Raw genomic sequence first — 17797 nt, 5'->3', positions numbered from 1 at the left:
CGCTAGAGTCATTGCAATAGTTATCAAATTAAACAGCCATGTATCGGTCAAAAGAAGAGCGCAGACTGGTTTTATCTAGTTAGTCCTACAAATACAGACTCCTTGGGAGGAAAAAATGCATGCATTTATGATGTGAAGTCATACAAGTCTTGTGAAAGTACATTTCAGTTTTGCAAATGAGCCGGTGTTGCAGGAGAAACTGCTTAGTGTTTCCCTTTCATTTCTCAGATCTCTTTCACAGAAAGAAGTTAGATACTGCGACATGAGTATAATTACTGGAATTCTGGGGTATAATTAAAAAAAAACATTTAATAAAATAAAGACATTCAAGTACAGTAAGATTTGTTTGCATGAAAATACAAAACTGCACAAAAAGCATTAAAATCAAATGAACAGTTGAGTTGGGTGTTGGGGTGCAGAAGTGCTAATTCAGATATTCTCATACATATCATATATGAGCGCTCGGTCACCCAGCAATGGAAGCATTGTGGCATTTAACTCCACCAGAATGCAGCGTCTCTGCCACGTTTGTACATGACTGCATTATCTTTTTGCCAATAGGTTTTTCCCCACTCCGCCGGTTGTCATTGTCAGTCATCCAGCAACCTGACATGCCCACAAGCCTCCTCCACAGCTTTTTCCATTGTCGCCTTGTTCTATAAAATAAAGGACAGAAAGGCTAGGCATCTTATGTCCTAGTCTTTTTTTTTCTTTTTTTCTCTCCATTCTAAATGCTCTGTGAGAGTCTCTATTTAAATTGGGGTTTCCTCTTCCTCTACTGCGTTCCCAAGCATCCATTACTGCTGAGGCGCAACTGGACTTGTGGTTTGGGGCTCAGTTGTGCTGCAGCGTATTGGACTCTATAGGAGGCGCAGAGTCGTAGAGGGTGTCTGTGTCGTGCGTCGGCTCTCCGGCTAATGTGCAAGGATTTGACAGCGTCCCTGCGCCACAGTCACAGAAGAACCTGCAGGTGGCGAAATGGGAAAATTATGACAATCACGTTGACTGGAAGGAAGCATTATTTAACTAGTCAACTGTGTTGGACAACCTCACTAAGGAGAAATAGAGTGGCACCTTGACTTGCGATTGAGTACTTCCGTCACTAATCTTTTAAAATAAAAGTAAAATTAAACGAACTGATCCAACCCCACCAAAAAAGTTGTTGCTGGGCGTCAACTCTGTTTACTGTAACTCTTTGCTAGTCTTCTCATTTTGTATTTGTGTGTTTGACTGTACGGTTCAATAAATGGCTGACAGTGCATCGGTGATGAAGCGATGGTTCATAACTTGAAAAGCTTGCAAGTTCATAAGTCAAGGTACCACTTAATATGGCTGACAGCATCTTATTTAATACAAAATGGTGTATGTATCTCAATCATGTTTCAGGGCAAGAAATTGTGTTTGGTACACTGACCTATCGTGTCTGATGAACTCCACTTCATGTCCCTGGTGGCACTTCTTGATGCAGTTCACACAGATGGCGTTGCGGTCTGTTGTGTTACAGGTGTGGCACCTGCGGCGAGCCAAATGGGAGCCGTGAAAAGTCAAAACAAAACCAGCTGTGACATTGTCATCTGGTTCTCTGACACGATTACCTGTAAAAATCGTGCATTGGATAGCTGGTGTAACTTGAAATCTTGTACAGGCACTGACCTCTGCTCACAGCCTTTTCAATGGCATCTTGATTGTTCATTATTTTGTTATCTGCGGGATGAGAAAGATTCCAGTTGTCATTGATCATAGTTGGTTATGCAAACGTGTCAGTCAAAGCTCGTACCTTTCATTGTAACGTTGACACCAGATGCGAGAAAAAGCCCTCCGAAGCGATTATTGAAAATCTGATTGCCCTCTAAAGTTGCTGTGGCGTGATTGGTGATCTCGATACCTGGTGAAGACAAACACGATCTGATACACATTGCATTTCGTAACACTGTAATGACACCGAATCCTGAATTTCAAATGGACTGACCTGCAGCAAAGCCATCAAATATTCTATTTTTCCTCAAGACGGGGTGACTGTTGGTGCTGATGAGGACACCTGCTTGGGCATTTCTGAAGATGTCATTTTCCTCAAGCAAGCCTGATGGAAGAAAGACAAATGTCAATTTACATTAAATACCAAAGAAAGCAGGCGTTATACCACAATTATCTTTCTACTTAGAAAATCAATTGCAATAATTATATTTGACTTAGATGACAAACAATAGCTCTCTTGTGTCCAGAAGTAAAGAATGTATTGGCAACAACTAACATGCACAAGCTATCTGCAACAGAAGTTACTCTCATAACTCCAGTCCTCCACTTGTTTTCAGCGAGATATGAGCATATCAATAAATGAGAGTAGCCTATTGACAGGGCAGCAGCTGAAAGCAGCTCACAAGATTTGGAAGCTGCAGTAAGGCATCAAACATCTTCCTGCTTTTCTGACTGAGACTATGCATCCATTACGCCACAATCCAGTGACTACATAACTTAATTGATACAAATCTGACATCCCTTGAATGTACACCATTAAAATATCACTCTTCACGTGCATATCGATATACAGTGGGTACGGAAAGTATTTAGACCCCCTTAAATTTTTCACTCTTTGTTATATTGCAGCTATATGCTTAAATCATTTAAGTTCATTTTTTTCCCTCAATGTACACACAGCACCCCATAACACAGGAAAAAAAAAACAGAATTGTTGAAATTTTTGCAGATTAAAAAAGAAAAACTGAAATTTCACACAGCCATAAGTATTCAGACCCTTTGCTGTGACACTCATATTTAACTCGGGTACTGTCCATTTCTTCTGATCATCCTTGAGATGGTTCTACACCTTCATTGAAGTCCAGCTGTTTGATTATACTGATTGGACTTGATTAAGATAGCCACACACCTGTCTATATAAGACCTTACAGCTCACAGTGCATGTCAGCGCAAATGAGAATCAGGACGTCAAAGGAACTGCCTGAAGAGCTCAGAGACAGAATTGTGGCAAGGCACAGATCTGGCCAAGGTTACAAAAAAAGATTCCTAAGAGCACAGTGGCCTCCATAATCCTTGCTTCCCTAATGGAAGACGTTTGGGACGACCAGAACCCTTCGTTGAGTTGGCCGTCCGGCCAAACTGAGCAATTGGGGAGAAGAGCCTTGGTGAGAGCGGTAAAGAAGAACCCAAAGATCACTGTGGCTGAGCTCCAGAGATGCAGTCGGGGGAAGGGAGAAGGTTCTAGAAAGTCAACCATCACTGCAGCCCTCCACCAATCGGGGCTTTATGGCAGAGTGGCCCGATGGAAGCCTCTCCTCAGTGCAAGACAATTAAGACCACATGGAGTTTGCTATTATTAAAAAAAATAAAACACCCAAAGGACTCCAAGATGGTGAGAAATACAACCCCAATTCCAATGAAGTTGGGACGTTGTGTTAAACATACCGTATTTTCACGACCATAAGGTGCACCGTATTAAAAGGCGCAGTCTCAGTTACAGTGTCTATTTCTGTATTTAACACATAAGGCACACTGTATTATTGGGCGCAGGTATTGTAAAACATACGCTAGCTTAACACATACGGTAGCATGCATGCACGTTAAACATGCTAGCGTATGTTTTTAAAAAGGCAGCGGGAGCAAAACTGAATTCGGTTGTACTTTATTGAAGTATTTAACAATGTCCTCACGTTATTTTTTGATCAATCCTCATCCACAAATCCATCAAAGTCCTCATTTTCTGTATCCGAAATGAACAGCTGGGCAATTTCGTCATCAAACATGCCAGGTTCCCTCTCATACTCGTCGGAGTCAGTCTCGTTGCCGGGGGGCTGTTCAGCAATGCTTTCGGGAAAGCTCGGACAACAGTCAAAGCAGATACCTTAGCCCAGGCATCCACCTGCGAACCATGGATTCGTTGATCTTGAATTCTCTCGCGGCTGCTCGATTCCCATGTTCCTCCGCGTAACTGATAGCTTGCAGTTTAAACTGTGCTTCCTAAGTGTGTCTCTTCGTAGGTGCCATTTTCGGGGGTCCTTAGCCAAACCGATGCTCATACTGGCACTATATACCTACTGGGGGCGTACGTTTAGCGTCCTCTTTCACGCGCACCCTTCCACCATTAACATCCGCATGCCGTCCTCAGTCACGTCCGCCTTTCCTCTATATCAGCAGCGTGTCGGCAGGAAATGCTCCCAGTCAGTCAAGTGGAGCGCTCATCGAAGTCACACAACAACATTTACAGAACTCTGTGCACACATAAGGCGCCCCATCCATTTTGGAGACTTTTAAGTGCACCTTATGGTCGTGAAAACACGGTATATAAAAACAATACAATGATTTGCAAATCATGTTTGACCTATATTTAATTGAATACACTACAAAGACAAGATATTTAATGTTCAAACTGATAAACTTCATTGTTTTCAGCAAATAATCATTAACTTAGAATTTTATAGCTGCAACACGTTCCAAAAAAGCTGGGACAGGGTTATGTTTACCACTGTGTTACATCAACTTTTCTTTTAACAACATTCAATAAACGTTTGGGAACTGGGGACACTAATTGTTGAAGCTTTGTAGGTGGAATTCTTTCCCATTCTTGCTTGATGTAAAGCTTCAGCTGTTCAACAGACCAGGGTCTCCGTTGTCGTATTTTACGCTCTGCATCTTTTTGCACAATTGTTTTTTGTCAATGTCTTTTTTGTCAATGTCTTTATGTCTCCAAAGTCAATGTCTTTATGTCTCCAAAGTGTTCTGTAAATTGACTGTCTGTTGTACTAGAGCGGCTCCAACTACCGGAGACAAATTCCTTGTGTGTTTTGGACATACTTGGCAAATAAAGATGATTCTGATAATGCGCCACACATTTTCAATGGGAGACAGGTCTGGACTGCAGGCAGGCCAGTCTGGTACCCGCACTCTTTTACTATGAAGCGACGCTGTTGTAACACGTGCAGAATGTGGTTTGGCATTGTCTTGCTGAAATAAGCAGGGGCGTCCATGAAAAAGACGTTGCTTGGAAGGCAGCATATGTTTCTCCAAAACCTGTATGTACCTTTCAGCATTAATGGTGCCTTCACAGATGTGTAAGTTACCCATGCCATTGGCACTAACACAGCCCCATACCATCCCAGATGCTGGCTTTTGAACTATGCGTCCGTAACAGTCCGGATGGTTCTTTTCCTCTTTGGCCCGGAGGACACGACGTCCGCAATTTCCAAAAACAATTTGAAATGTGGACTCGTCGGACCACAGAACACTTTTCCAATTTGCATCAGTCCATCTTAGATGAGCTTGGACCCAGAAAAGCCGGCGGCGTTTCTGGGTGTTGTTGATAAATGGCTTTTGCTTTGCATAGTAGAGTTTCAAGTTGCACTTACGGCTGTAGCGTCGAACTGCATTTACTGACATTGGTTTTCTGAAGTGTTCCTGAGCCCATGTGGTGATATCCTTTACACATTAATGTCGGTTTTTGATCCAGTGCCGCCTGAGAGATCGAAGGTAACGGGCATTCAATGTTGGTTTTCGGCCTTGCTGCTTACATACAGTGATTTCTCCAGATTCTCTGAACCTTTTGATGATATTATGGACCACAGATGATGAAATCCCTAAATTGAAAAACTTGCATCATTCCCAAACAGACTCATGGCTGTATTAGCTCAAAAGGGTGCTTCTACTAAATACTGACCAAAGGATCTGAATACTTATGGCTGTGTGATATTTCATAAGTCTGCAAAAATTTCAACAATAAAAATGTTTTCTGTCAATATGGGGTGCTATGTGTACATTAATGAGGAAAAAAATTTTACTTAAATTATTTTAGCAAATGGCTGCAATATAGCAAAGAGTGGAAAATTTAAGGGGGTCTGAATACTTTCCGTACCCACTGTACCTGTACACCAAATCCCTGGTATTAGTGAGGAATAGGAACCAAGCCCTGCTATGACTCGCAAAAGAAACATGAGTGAGTGACAACCCCCTAGTCCCCCCCAAGGTTTAACATTGTATTAAAACAATTTTTATGTGCCATAAACAATGACTCCACAACACCACATCCCGGTCACCGGCTCTTCCAGCTCCTTCCCTCAGGTAGGCGCTACCGATCAATGCAAACTAGAACTAGCAGACATTCCAACAGCTTCTTCCCTCTTGCGATCAACTTCTTAAACACCTAACCTACAATTCCATTACAACATGCTGGCAATTTTTTGACTTGAGTTCGTTGTCACATTTCTGTGGGGCCAATTATATATTACTCGTGCACTCACTGTAGTAGTCTCGCCACGCTGCACTATTTGCATATCTGTTGTTGACCAATACTGGCCGCTCATGCCAGAGTAGCATCTGCTCCATTTGCACACTGATTGAGGAGTATCTGCAACATTTGCACAATCAACATTGTCCCATATTATCGCGCTACTCGTCACTTTAAACTGCATACACGCCTTGAAGTCTCGGCGCCCTTTGCACAATGGTCATTGCACCGGACTATTGCAATATTAGTCATTCGAACTGCTGTAAGTGCTTGCGGACTCTGCATCTTTTGCAAAATTGTCAAAAAAAAGAAAAAAAATGTACCGGCATTACCAGATAACTATTAACCCTTTATTGCTCAGTGACTGTTTTTTGTCAATGTCTTTATGTCTCCAAAGTGTTCTCTGTCAATTGACTGTCTGTTGTCGTACTAGAGCGGCTCCAACTACCGGAGACAAATTCCTTGTGTGTTTTTTGGACATACTTGGCATATAAAGATGATTCTGATTATTTGATTTAGAAAAAAAATGCACTAGAGATGCACATGTACATGCTGCAAAGACTAACTTCCACTAACACAGGCTACACTTAGCTCTTTCCAACACACAATGCTCTTCATCACAGTTGTTGAGAAGTATGACGACAATAATTCGTTGACACAAATTATTACTTTAGCCATGCCACAAGATGACATCTTGTGCCACCTTAGGGAGTTACAGAAAGCTAAGAAACACTTGAAAAGTTGTTTATGGGCAAATAGGGAGGTACATTCCACTGGGAAAAAAAAAAAGAATAGGTGAATAGGTGGAGGTTCACTGTATTCAATACTCCAACAGTGATTCAGGTCAACATTGTTACCTCTTCCGCCATTAAATATGCAGATTCCACCATCTCTCCCGTCATGTATTTTATTCCTTCGCAGGGTGGGGTTGCTGTCTGTCTTAATCCACACGCCTGCCATTGCATTGTCAAATATTTCATTGTCCTCGATAAAGCCCAGGCCTGCAAAACATTGTTTCAATTTTAAGGAAATTGGGATCACACCTTTAAAAAAAAATAAAATGCAAAGAGATGAAGTCCACATCTCACCTGAGTTGTAAACCAAAATGCCACCATTTTGACCTCCCCATATCTTGTTCCGCCTGATTTTGGGATTGCTGCCAGTTCTAAGTGGGTGAATTAGGACACATGCTCACTTAAAGAACTCATATCAGAAGTCTGAATTAACCAAAGTAAGGTAAGGCATTTATCTTCATACAAACCTTATTTGAACTCCAGAATACATGTGATTGTAAATGTCATTGTCTTCCAAAACACCATGGCCATTGTCATAGAAGTAGACTCCGACCTGACAGAATGAAAGAAGATGTTCAATATTCTGATAAGACTGATAAGGTCCCATATTTTACCAAACCAACTTTTTCTAGTACTTACGATGTTATATTGGTTCTATCGTGCCTTAGTAAAAGTGAAATATGAATTAAAATCGTCCACACATTCCTGAGTTACAGATGTTTTTCTGCTGAATTTCTCAAGCTTATCGAATTCATTAGCAAAGATCTCCACCAACCTATCTGCTCCTGAGCCAACGTTGTCAACATAAACATGTGCCCTCACAGGTAGTGAGGGTTGGTACACGGAGGCAACCAATCAGAGGAAAAGGGTTGGTCTTTTCCAAATAGAACAAAGCATATACAAAACTGGGTCAAACAGAAGTAGATGTCAGAGGGGGCTTTGCTGGACACTAGTATGACAACCCCAAGGTGTTTTTTATTTAAATGAAATGTACACTTTTATACTAAGTCCAAATTAGAGAGTCACGCTATGGAGGGCTAAATAGCCAAAATATGGGACCTTTAAATTAAAAACATTTGATTACGTTTATCTCTGAGGTGTCACTGCATATTAAGATTTAATTTCTGGTCCAAGGTTTCACCCAGATTCACAAACTCAAATTTAAGACCTATATAACATGACATCAAAACTACAAAAATGTGGGCAGAAAATAAAATTCAAATTGAATAAAAGTATTCAGTCTATACCTTCACATGGCTGAATAAACGGAAAAAGAAAATGTCTGTATGAGGTTGCAAATCCAGGACAGGCTTGTCCCTTTAAATGAGCCATGTGCCATTTGCATTTGCAGTAGTATTGAGAATAGCAGTATCTGTATTTATTGTATCAGCTTGTTTATATTTTTCACTTTGACCTTTCTATGTGATGTCGGTATTCCATCGATGCTGGACAGGGAAGTTGTCAAGGCAAATCTTATATGAAGCAGTCCTTTATAGTTTTCTGTTAAAACAGCAGAGATTGTAGTATTTCTTGTTTTACTAAATCCTTATTTCTTGTACCACCACCATCCCTCTATTCTCTTCTCAGTCCCATTTGTATCAGAGTGGTGCTCTCTTCGCAGATGACGTGAGTGACGTGTCTGATGCAATTGTCTAGGTGTCTGGTGAAAAATGGCGGTGAAGAGCATATTTACGCTTTCAATCCAAATAAACGGCAACCCCGAAAATCGGAAGTGTCATATCGGGAGAGGACAGTAAAAGTGACAGCTAATTGGTTGCTTTGTTGGGCACATTGCTTGTTGAGCTTGTATAGTTGTAAAACATTGAAGTATGTTGTGGAAGAGTTTTATTTGAGATACACTAAATGAATGTAAGACAATTACAGACCAATTAAAAATTATTTAAAACAATATTCAGTGAATTTGAGACTTTAAGGCCTTACATTTTTATTTTCGAATCTAAGAATTCTCAAGACCCTCCGGAAACCCTGTGTAAGTGGGTTGTAATCATACCTGCTTGCCGCTGTGTATCCTGTTCCTCCGCAGTACCGGCGTGCTGCCCGTTGTGACCCACACTCCAGCCAGCGTGTTGCTGTACACCTCGTTCTCCTCGATGACACCTTGTCCTTTCTCGTGCTGTGTGACAGACACACACGCACACACAAAACATTTGCCCCATTAAAATCACATGTATGTTTAAAAGATAAATGTTCAAACTTGATGGATTTAGTCTAAATCTATAACTTACCACATAAATGCCACCATGTTGGCCGTCGTGGATCTTGTTGTGTCTGACAATAGGGCAGCTATTTGTCCTGATCTGTATCCCAGCCAAGGCATTGCCATAGATGTCGTTTCCTTCAATGAGACCTCGGCCATCACCAAAAATATACACTCCACCTTGGTTGCCATTAAATATAGCATTTCCCCTGTATTAAAACACAACATATTTCAGCATTTAATACACTAGTAGATATATAGAAATTTTTGACAGTGAGGCAGCCATACTGACCGTATTGTGGGGTCACTGTTAGAGGTGATCCACACACCAGCAAAGTTATTTGCATAGATCTTATTTTCAATGAACTGTCCACGGCCCTTTTCATGCACGTAGATGCCCCCGGTTTGGCCATGATGGATCTCACAGCGGACTACTGTCGGGTTGGCATATGCCTTCACCTCAAACCCGGCGATGCGGTTCCTATGGATGTTGCAGCTCTCAAAGTAACCCTGGAAACAGACCACAAAAATGTAAGTACAACCACAATGTTGTAATGGGATGAAAACACTGCTTACTGGGATCTGCTGTTTGAAAATGTGCGACTTACCATGCCGTGGTCGAATGTAAAAATACCGACATCTCTGCCGTGGTGAATGTGATTCCGTCTGATGATTGGGTTGCCGTGGTTTTTCACCCAGATACCAGCCAGAGCATTGTTTGAGATCTCATTGTCCTCGTATATTCCCTGGAAAAACAAATGGTTTTCTGAGAATTCAGCTCATTCTCAAACTTATTCCAAACAGTGCTTGTCTTCCTGGACAAAGATCTTTAGCTGACGAATAAGAATAAAGGGGCATAGTACCTGTGCATGGTCGGTGATATATAGCCCAACATTTTCACAGTCACTTATGTTGCAGTGCTTGATTGTGGGACATGCACCCTGGCCACTAACACACACAGCCGAACCCACTGAAATGGCAGAATAAACATTGACACCAACGTAATGTACGGACAACACTTGAAATAGAGCAAAATAGCAGAAGATTTCATTACCCGTGCATGTGCTACGTATGATGCAGTGGTCAATAATTGGGCTGCAGTTGACAGTAATCTCCAAGCAATGGTGTGCATTATGATGCTGGGCGGATTTATCGTCAGGATTAAACTACAGTGAACACGCAACAGTCCAGATTATCACCTTGTCTTTGACGTCAGGGAACATAACAATAATAAACATGTAATCTCACCCTTATGGTCATGTATCCGACATAGGCATCTTCTGAGCCTTCCATGAACACAAACGTGGAGTCTCTGGTATTCTCAATGATGACTTTCTCTGCCACTTTTCCAGGAGCTACCAACAGACCAGAAGGGTGAAATTAGAATGGAGATTGATTAACAAGAAAGGACATGTGAAAAGTAAGTCACGCATACCAGCGCCGATCATTGTGATAGGCGACTCAATGTAGATCCATTCATCTGTGTAAATACCAGTGTGAACAAATATGAGGCCATCAAAGTGGGGCTCCTGGCCCCCTCCGAGGGCATCCTCTATGGTGTCATAGTACTTGAGGGGGGGGAAAAAACGAGTCAGATGAACTGCTCGATGCTGACACGGAATGAGAAATGTCATGAAGTCACTTACAAACATGTTATCTCTCCCTTTGTACCTCGCAGGATTGCTGTAGAAGTGTTCTGCAAAACCCGGTTTAACATGAGCACCTTTATACTGAAAACAAACCATCACACAAATGACAAAATTAGACATATTTGGCATTATGAACTCAGAAAACAAAGACATTGTCTAGGTATGACGGTATTAAGATTAAGATGAGTGGGTGAGAAGCTATCATGAAAATATTTCAGAAATGTGTTTGTTCATGGAAACCGTGAGGGTTTTTGTTGCCCAATGGAACAAATTAAACACAGAGTGTCCCACTCACACTCTGCAAATGGAAGGTCACAGTTATGGCCTGTGGTGTTGCCATTTCACATGACATTAGCCATCCAAACACAGAGGACTTGTCGCAGAAGACAAGAAAGACAAAGACAAAATGTTTCAAGGTAGAGGTGTAAAAAAAAAGATATCTGTCATTTATTTAACACTATGTTCTGTGTCGTTCCTGAGGTGTAGAACTGCACTAAAACGCAGTGAAAGGCATTCTAACATTTACTGTAGCTACATGAATGGGGTGACATTTCTTATCAGTGTCAGTTAAAACTTTTATAATTTATAAATATCCAGATTGTGTGATTGTACTTAATGTGGCCATGGACACCAAGGCAAAAAAAAAAAAAGAAATTAAAGAATGCAGTATATCCACTATTTGCAAAATCAAATTGTTCTACCATAGTAGTGAACCTACAATACAAAATAAAACAGTCAAAATACAAAAAGACAAGAAGATTTAGAAGGCTCATAAAATTATACCATACCAGCTGCTGAAAACTTTCCTTCCACGGATTTGGCTGCTCATATTCTTCTGGATTTATTTGGTAGAACTTCCCTGCCTCTGGGTGCATCATGGGTCGCGTGTACTCAAAAACCTCCATGTAGAGTCTTTTCCTGAAACAAGATACGTAATTGTTTAAAACCATCCAATATGTGGCATATGGTTGCACAGTATACCACGGTACCTCGCCGTCAAAAAATGCAATGAAACCGCGTCTTCTCAATATCGGTACTTTTAAGAATGACAATTCTGAACTCCCAGAACGTGCTGTGTGCAGTTCGCAAATAGTGAGAATTTCTCCAAATAAAAGGGAAAATGTTTTTGCTTTAAGATGCTTATTTATCATTAGTTTTCCCAGTTGAAGTTTACTGTTAAAGACACGTGAAACAAAGAATGAAATAATAAAAAGTCTGCTACCTTTATGCTAACATAATGTGACACTCCACTGACAGGCAAACACAACGTGCCGCGTTAGCTAATGTACTCACATATAGTCATGCATACTATGTTTAAGTTTATATAAATAACCGCGATTGATATAATTGACTGATGTTAAGAATGTGCAAATTCAGTGTCTAAACAGTATCTATATAGTCTCCTCCAAAAGTATTGGAACGACAAGGTCAATTCCTTTGTTTTTGTTGAATACTGAAGACATTTGGGTTTCAGATTTGAAAATTAATATGAGACAAAAGGTCAGAATTTCAGTTTTTATTTCATGGTATTTACATCTAGATGTATTACCAACTCAGGACAGAGCACCTTTTGTTTGAAGCCACCCACTTTTTAAGTGAGCAAAGGTATTGGAACATGTGACTGATGGGTGTTTGTAGTTGCTCAGGTTTTGCCCTTTAGACTACTTGTTTTTGGCTTTGTGTTTCACCTGTGAAAACTGCATTTGCTGTTAAGCAAACATGAAGACCAGAGAGCTGTCTATGGGAGAAAAGCAAACCATTTTGAAGCTGACAAAAGAGGGAAAATCGATCAGAACTATTGCACAAACATTGGGCATAGCGAATACAACAATTTGGAATGTCCTGAAAAAGAAAGAAACTACTGGTGTACTGAGCAACAGACATCGAACAGGTCGGCCAAGGTATCGACAGCAGTTGATGACAGAAACATTGTGAGAGCTGTGAAGAAACACCCAAAGACAACAGTCAGTGATATCACTGCCAACCTCCACAGGGCAAGGGTGCAGGTATCACAGTCCACTGTTCAAAGAAGACTTCGAGAGAAGAAATATACAGGCCATACCACAAGATACAAAACACTCATCAGCAAAAAGAATTGGAAGGCCAGATTGGACTTTGCAAAGAAGTATAGAGCTGAGCCACAAAGGTTTTGGAACAAAGTTTTATGGATTGATGAGACCAAGATTAACCTCTACCAAAGTGATGGGAAGGCCAAAGTATGGCGAAAGAAAGGATCGGCTTATGATCCAAAACACACAAGCTTATCTGTGAGGCATGGTGGAGGTAATGTCATGGCTTGGGCTTGCATGGCTGCTTCTGGAACGGACTCAGTAGTCTTTATTGATGATCTAACTCATGATGGTAGCAGCAGAATTAATTCTGGTCTACAAAACCATTTTGTCTGGCATTGTACAGAAAAATGCATCCAAACTAATTGGGAGAAACTTCATCATGCAACAAGACAACGACCCAAAACACACTGCCAACACAACAAAAGACTTCATCAGGGGGAAAAAGTGGAAGGCCTTAGGCTGGCCAAGTCAATCGCCGGACCTTAACCCAATAGAGCATGCATTTTACCTCCTAAAGAGGCGACTGAAGGGAGAAACAAACAAATACTGAACAAGGCTGCAGTAAAGGCCTGGAAAAGCATTTCAAATGAAGAATGCAACAGTGTGGTGCAGTCAATGGGTTGCAGGCTTGATGCAGTTACTCCAAGTAAAGGTTATGGCACCAAATATTAAATGTTATTCATCCATCCATCCATTTTATTTACCGCTTATCCTCACTAGGGTCACTGGCGTGCTGGAGCCTATCACAGCTATCATCGGGCAGGAGGCGGGGTACGCCCTGACCTGGGTGCCAGCTAATCGCAGGGCACATAGAAACAAACAACCATTCGCACTCACATTCACACCTACGGGCAATTTAGAGTCTTCAATCATAAATGTTATTCAGTTTAAGTTAATTTAACAATGTCTGTTCCAATGCTTTTGCTCACTTGAAAAGTGGGTGGCTTAAAAAAAATAAAAAATAAAATAAAATAAAAAAAATAATTAAAAAAAAGGTGCTCTGTCCTGAGTTGTTTAATACAACTAGATGTAAATACCATCAAGTAAAAGCTGGAATTCTAAACTTTTGTCTCATATTCATCTTTTGATTTGAAACCCAAATGTCTTCAGTATACAACAAAAACATTTTTTTCCGTTCCAAAAATTTTGGAGGGGACTGTATTCTATACGTACTAGGTAGAGTACAGCTGGGCCTGAAAATAATAAATGATCTTAAGTTTAGGTCTTACAGGACTATAAACCTGCTCATGACTACAGTACATTTAAATGCAGGTACACGTTACACAAATGACTCAATTAACCTTTCTGCTCTTGAGAGCATAGTTTTTAGTTTTCTACTGAGTGTATTTTGTACAACTCCATGTATCAGAATAATAAACAGAAATGTGTGCTGGTTTTAACATATCTGTTTTTCTTTTTTTTTTTTACAGAAATATTTGGTGAACCAATATCTGCATTTTAAAGAACGCTACAAATCTCAGCAGCTGTGAGAATAATTTCAATTAGTTTAATAGCTGAACTGCTATGTCAATTTTTAAAAAATATTTTATCAAGAGGGAATATATATATTTTATTTAATATCCTCCAAGGCCTAATGTTGTTTTTAATAAATTAATATAAAGAATTTGAAGGTCCATGTTTTGCTACGTATGATTCCACTTTCACTGCTTTACAATTTGCCATGGTATAATTTCAGTATCAGTATGGAGGTACTTAATACAAGTATAGTATCAAAGTCATAGTGACAGCATTAGTGTGGCATACAGAAGAATTCACGACAGAAACAAGTGTGAACTTTATTAAAATATAACTAAACTATTCAAAACTACCTGGCCCCAGATTTCCTGAAGACATGCACTGTTAAAAGATCCTTGTGAAAAGTGATTTAAATGATGTAACACCCCACCAGAGACTCACCAGAGGATAGGGTCGTTTGCAAGCTCGCTGAAGCGCTTGCACACGCATGCGGAGCGGCACAAGTCCTGCTCCAGTAGGTATGAGAAGATCTTTAGCACCACCTCGTCCGGAAGCTTCTCCTGTAAATACTGCTCTGCTGGAGCTGCTGAAAGGAGGAAAATGAAACAAATGCAGTCGTAAAGAGGTGTGTGGGATGAATATTAAAATACTTGATTACAAGAAGTCAAATTGCGTTAATTTATTAATTCATCCTGAATTAATGACATTTTACTTGCAGGTGTTTTGATTTAGAATGTTCAGTATATCACTGTTGGAAATTTTGACCAAGTTTTAGCAGGAGTAAAGGAGATGGAAAATGGTTAAAGATGTCATTATGCTGTAAAACAAAAATACTCCATAAATTCTACATTGTTTATTACATTTTTACATGTATCTCTCCTTTTTTTAACACTAATTGTTTTAATTTCGCTCAATACTACATAACTTTATGTTGTTGTGTTTTGATGAATTACCTGTATTAAATTGGGAGATATTTCAACGAATGTTTTATTATTTCACATCTGAACATATTTGGAAAGATTAACAAATTTGTTGATAATCAGTAATATAATAAGTGCATTTTAATTCAAATGACAATAAAGTAATACAGTACACCCAAAAAATGTGGATAGTTACATGGTATATCTTGGCATTTGCCTGAAACTCTAGGTCGCTTTGGTCGGTGTCCAAAGTTTTCTGTGGTTGAAGTGGAAGCACCCTATGAGAAGAACAAGTTAAATGAAACATTAGCAGACAAACCTGTGTTTATGGGCCATGCATAATAATTTTCTTGGTTGTACCTCCATGTTTGTCTTTGTCGGACACACTGTTCTCTTGGGGAGAGACTTTCTTCTAAGTTGGTATGGACTATTTTGAGCTCCTGGACCAGATTCTTCTGCAACCATATCTGCAGGAACGTCCTCATCTGGTAATGGTAGCAATAGAACTTAATCAAACTACTGAACGATACACGTACATATAATCTTGAGAGACATTAAGTACAGGTGGCACCCATATTTAACGTGCGTAAAGCTACAGCATTAAATCAATCCTGTCTCAAAGACTCAAAGTGCACCATCATTTTACAGTAACAGGACAAATAAATACAATAAAACACAGGAACAAAAAGATTTAATTACCTACTCTGTATGCTCCAGAAACCAATACAGATCCCATCAAGAAGGGGATTCAATCAAGCCTAAATGGAGCATTCATCCAGAGCTATACACTAAGCAATGATGGGTTGTTAGCTAGAGATGCAAAGCCTTGTCTACTTGTTGCTCTGGTTGCAAAGATGACTCTCCTAGGCTACTGGGCCAGTAACCACGACAAAACCTGGAACAATCGGGGTCAGTCAAAACTGCTAGAAATTGCAAAGACGAACCTGAAAAAACCTTGTTACAATGTTTAATGGGCAATAAATGTCCTTAAATATATTTTATGAGCTCACATTATGACACCAGTCTAGCTGAGAGATGACGTTTAATGATATCCACTAGCAACTAATTACTAACTTACTATGGATACCTAAGGTGGCCTCTTGTTCTCTATCAAACGTATTTGTAAACTGTAAACAATATAAGACTTGTGAGCATAACCAGCTAATGTTTACGTTTAACAATCGCAGCACGTATTCCACAACATTACACAGTCAATGTACGTTACTGTAAATAAAATTCAAACCATTGTAGTTAAAGCATACAATCCCAGGGTTATATTCCCACGTTGACAATAAAAGGTGTCATACAAAACACCTGGGCTCAACTAGTTAGCCAAACATGCTAATAATAGCATCTGGTACGGCTGGGTTCATTGAGTATGCTACGACAAGCACTTTGTGTACCATTTCCTACGTTTGCCACTCGTGAATCAAGCAACACCCGCATCAAGCTCGTCATTTCACCATCACAACAAACGTTAGTCGGTGGGAAAACACACTTTTTCAACATTAAGCGACACAATTTAAGTCAAATACATGCCCACGCAGAGCAAAAAATACAGCAAAACAAAGCGCGGCCCGAATGCGAGCTAGGAACACAAAAGCCTCGGCGTTTCCTGACAACCCAAACCGACGTATACGCCTGCTACACGGTAGCTGTCGTCTTATCAACAACCGACATTCTGTAGATCTGAAACAATTGTGACGAACATACCCCTTCAATTAATAAATATACTTCCAAATCAGTATTAAACGAGAGACAGCACCGCTAACGCTACCGTGGCTATTATCGCGGTTACCTCTTTCCTGGTGGTTCCTCCCCGGCTGCACCGGGCGCGGCCTCGACACTCGCCTTGGTCTTCTGCTAACGTTACTTGCTCTGACGGAGTTCATTTGGGGTGTTGTTAATCGGGAAGAAATGTCGAAGCCTTCACAGCAGAAGAGGCGACGTCGAACGCATCGGCTATTCGTCTTCCAGGAGCATTGTGAATTCTGTCATCTTCCGCGGTGGGCTCCAGTGGAAAATCGCACGGTGATCGTGTTATTCCCAAACCCCTGCGCTGGTGTTACGTCTCGGCCTAACCACTGTGGCAGGAGGGGCCATAACAGACGAGCACCGCCAGCCCGGAATCAGTCGCATCACATGGGACAACCTCTCCCCGTCACATGGTCCTCTCACATCCAGGCCAAACATTCAATTACGATTGCACCAACTACATCCAAGTTGAAACGAAGGATCAAGTGGTGCTCCCGTTTAGAGGTAAGATGACTTGCTCAACGGCAATGTGATTATTACACCGGACACTTAATTAGGCAAACCTTCACAATTTAAAGAGATTCCCGCACAAAACTCGAATCAAAGTATTGAGCCTTTACAGAGATAATATTGCTCAAGACTGTCGGGAAAGTCGTTTTAGCATGTGTATTATTGTTGTAC

The 17797-nt window shown here is 40.5% G+C and overlaps 1 protein-coding gene across 3 annotated transcripts; it reads right to left on the bottom strand.

Annotated features, from left to right (window-relative positions):
* Nucleotides 1–289: 289 nt before the first annotated feature.
* On the bottom strand, nt 290–17516 carry fbxo11a (F-box protein 11a). Of its 3 annotated transcripts, none has more exons than XM_061689354.1 (22): nt 17160–17516; nt 15722–15846; nt 15558–15639; nt 14883–15024; nt 11682–11811; nt 10891–10974; nt 10680–10812; nt 10493–10599; nt 10299–10410; nt 10108–10214; nt 9853–9990; nt 9537–9754; nt 9273–9453; nt 9038–9160; nt 7494–7579; nt 7321–7397; nt 7090–7233; nt 1970–2080; nt 1778–1885; nt 1596–1704; nt 1415–1513; nt 290–964 (listed from the first exon to the last, which is right to left on the bottom strand). In XM_061689354.1, the coding sequence occupies exons 1-22, from the start codon at nt 17251–17253 to the stop codon at nt 835–837; spliced, it is 2640 nt and encodes an 879-aa protein (XP_061545338.1). In that variant the 5' UTR covers nt 17254–17516; the 3' UTR covers nt 290–834. The 3 variants fall into 3 exon arrangements, 2 of the variants coding, with proteins under 2 accessions (XP_061545338.1, XP_061545337.1); XM_061689353.1 differs by having other exon boundaries at nt 14883–15027; nt 17160–17515; XR_009769403.1 differs by having other exon boundaries at nt 874–964; nt 1654–1704; nt 14883–15027; nt 17160–17515.
* Between the last annotated feature and the right edge of the window lie 281 nt (nt 17517–17797).

Source organism: Phycodurus eques, chromosome 11 (genome assembly GCF_024500275.1).
Source record: "Phycodurus eques isolate BA_2022a chromosome 11, UOR_Pequ_1.1, whole genome shotgun sequence".
Taxonomy (NCBI): Eukaryota; Metazoa; Chordata; class Actinopteri; order Syngnathiformes; family Syngnathidae; genus Phycodurus; species Phycodurus eques.
The sequence above is the reverse complement of the archived record's forward strand: the minus strand, read 5'-3'. Positions and strand labels throughout refer to the sequence as shown.

Bases quoted from the DNA above. Each gene is read 5' to 3' on its own strand.
- fbxo11a (XM_061689353.1), bottom strand. From the start codon at position 17,253: ATGAACTCCGTCAGAGCAAGTAACGTTAGCAGAAGACCAAGGCGAGTG. The intron at 9,454-9,536 runs GTCAGTATGGCT...GTTTTAATACAG, and splicing joins AACAGTGACCCCACAATACG to GGGAAATGCTATATTTAATG. The intron at 1,705-1,777 runs GTACGAGCTTTG...CTCATCCCGCAG, and splicing joins TGTCAACGTTACAATGAAAG to ATAACAAAATAATGAACAAT.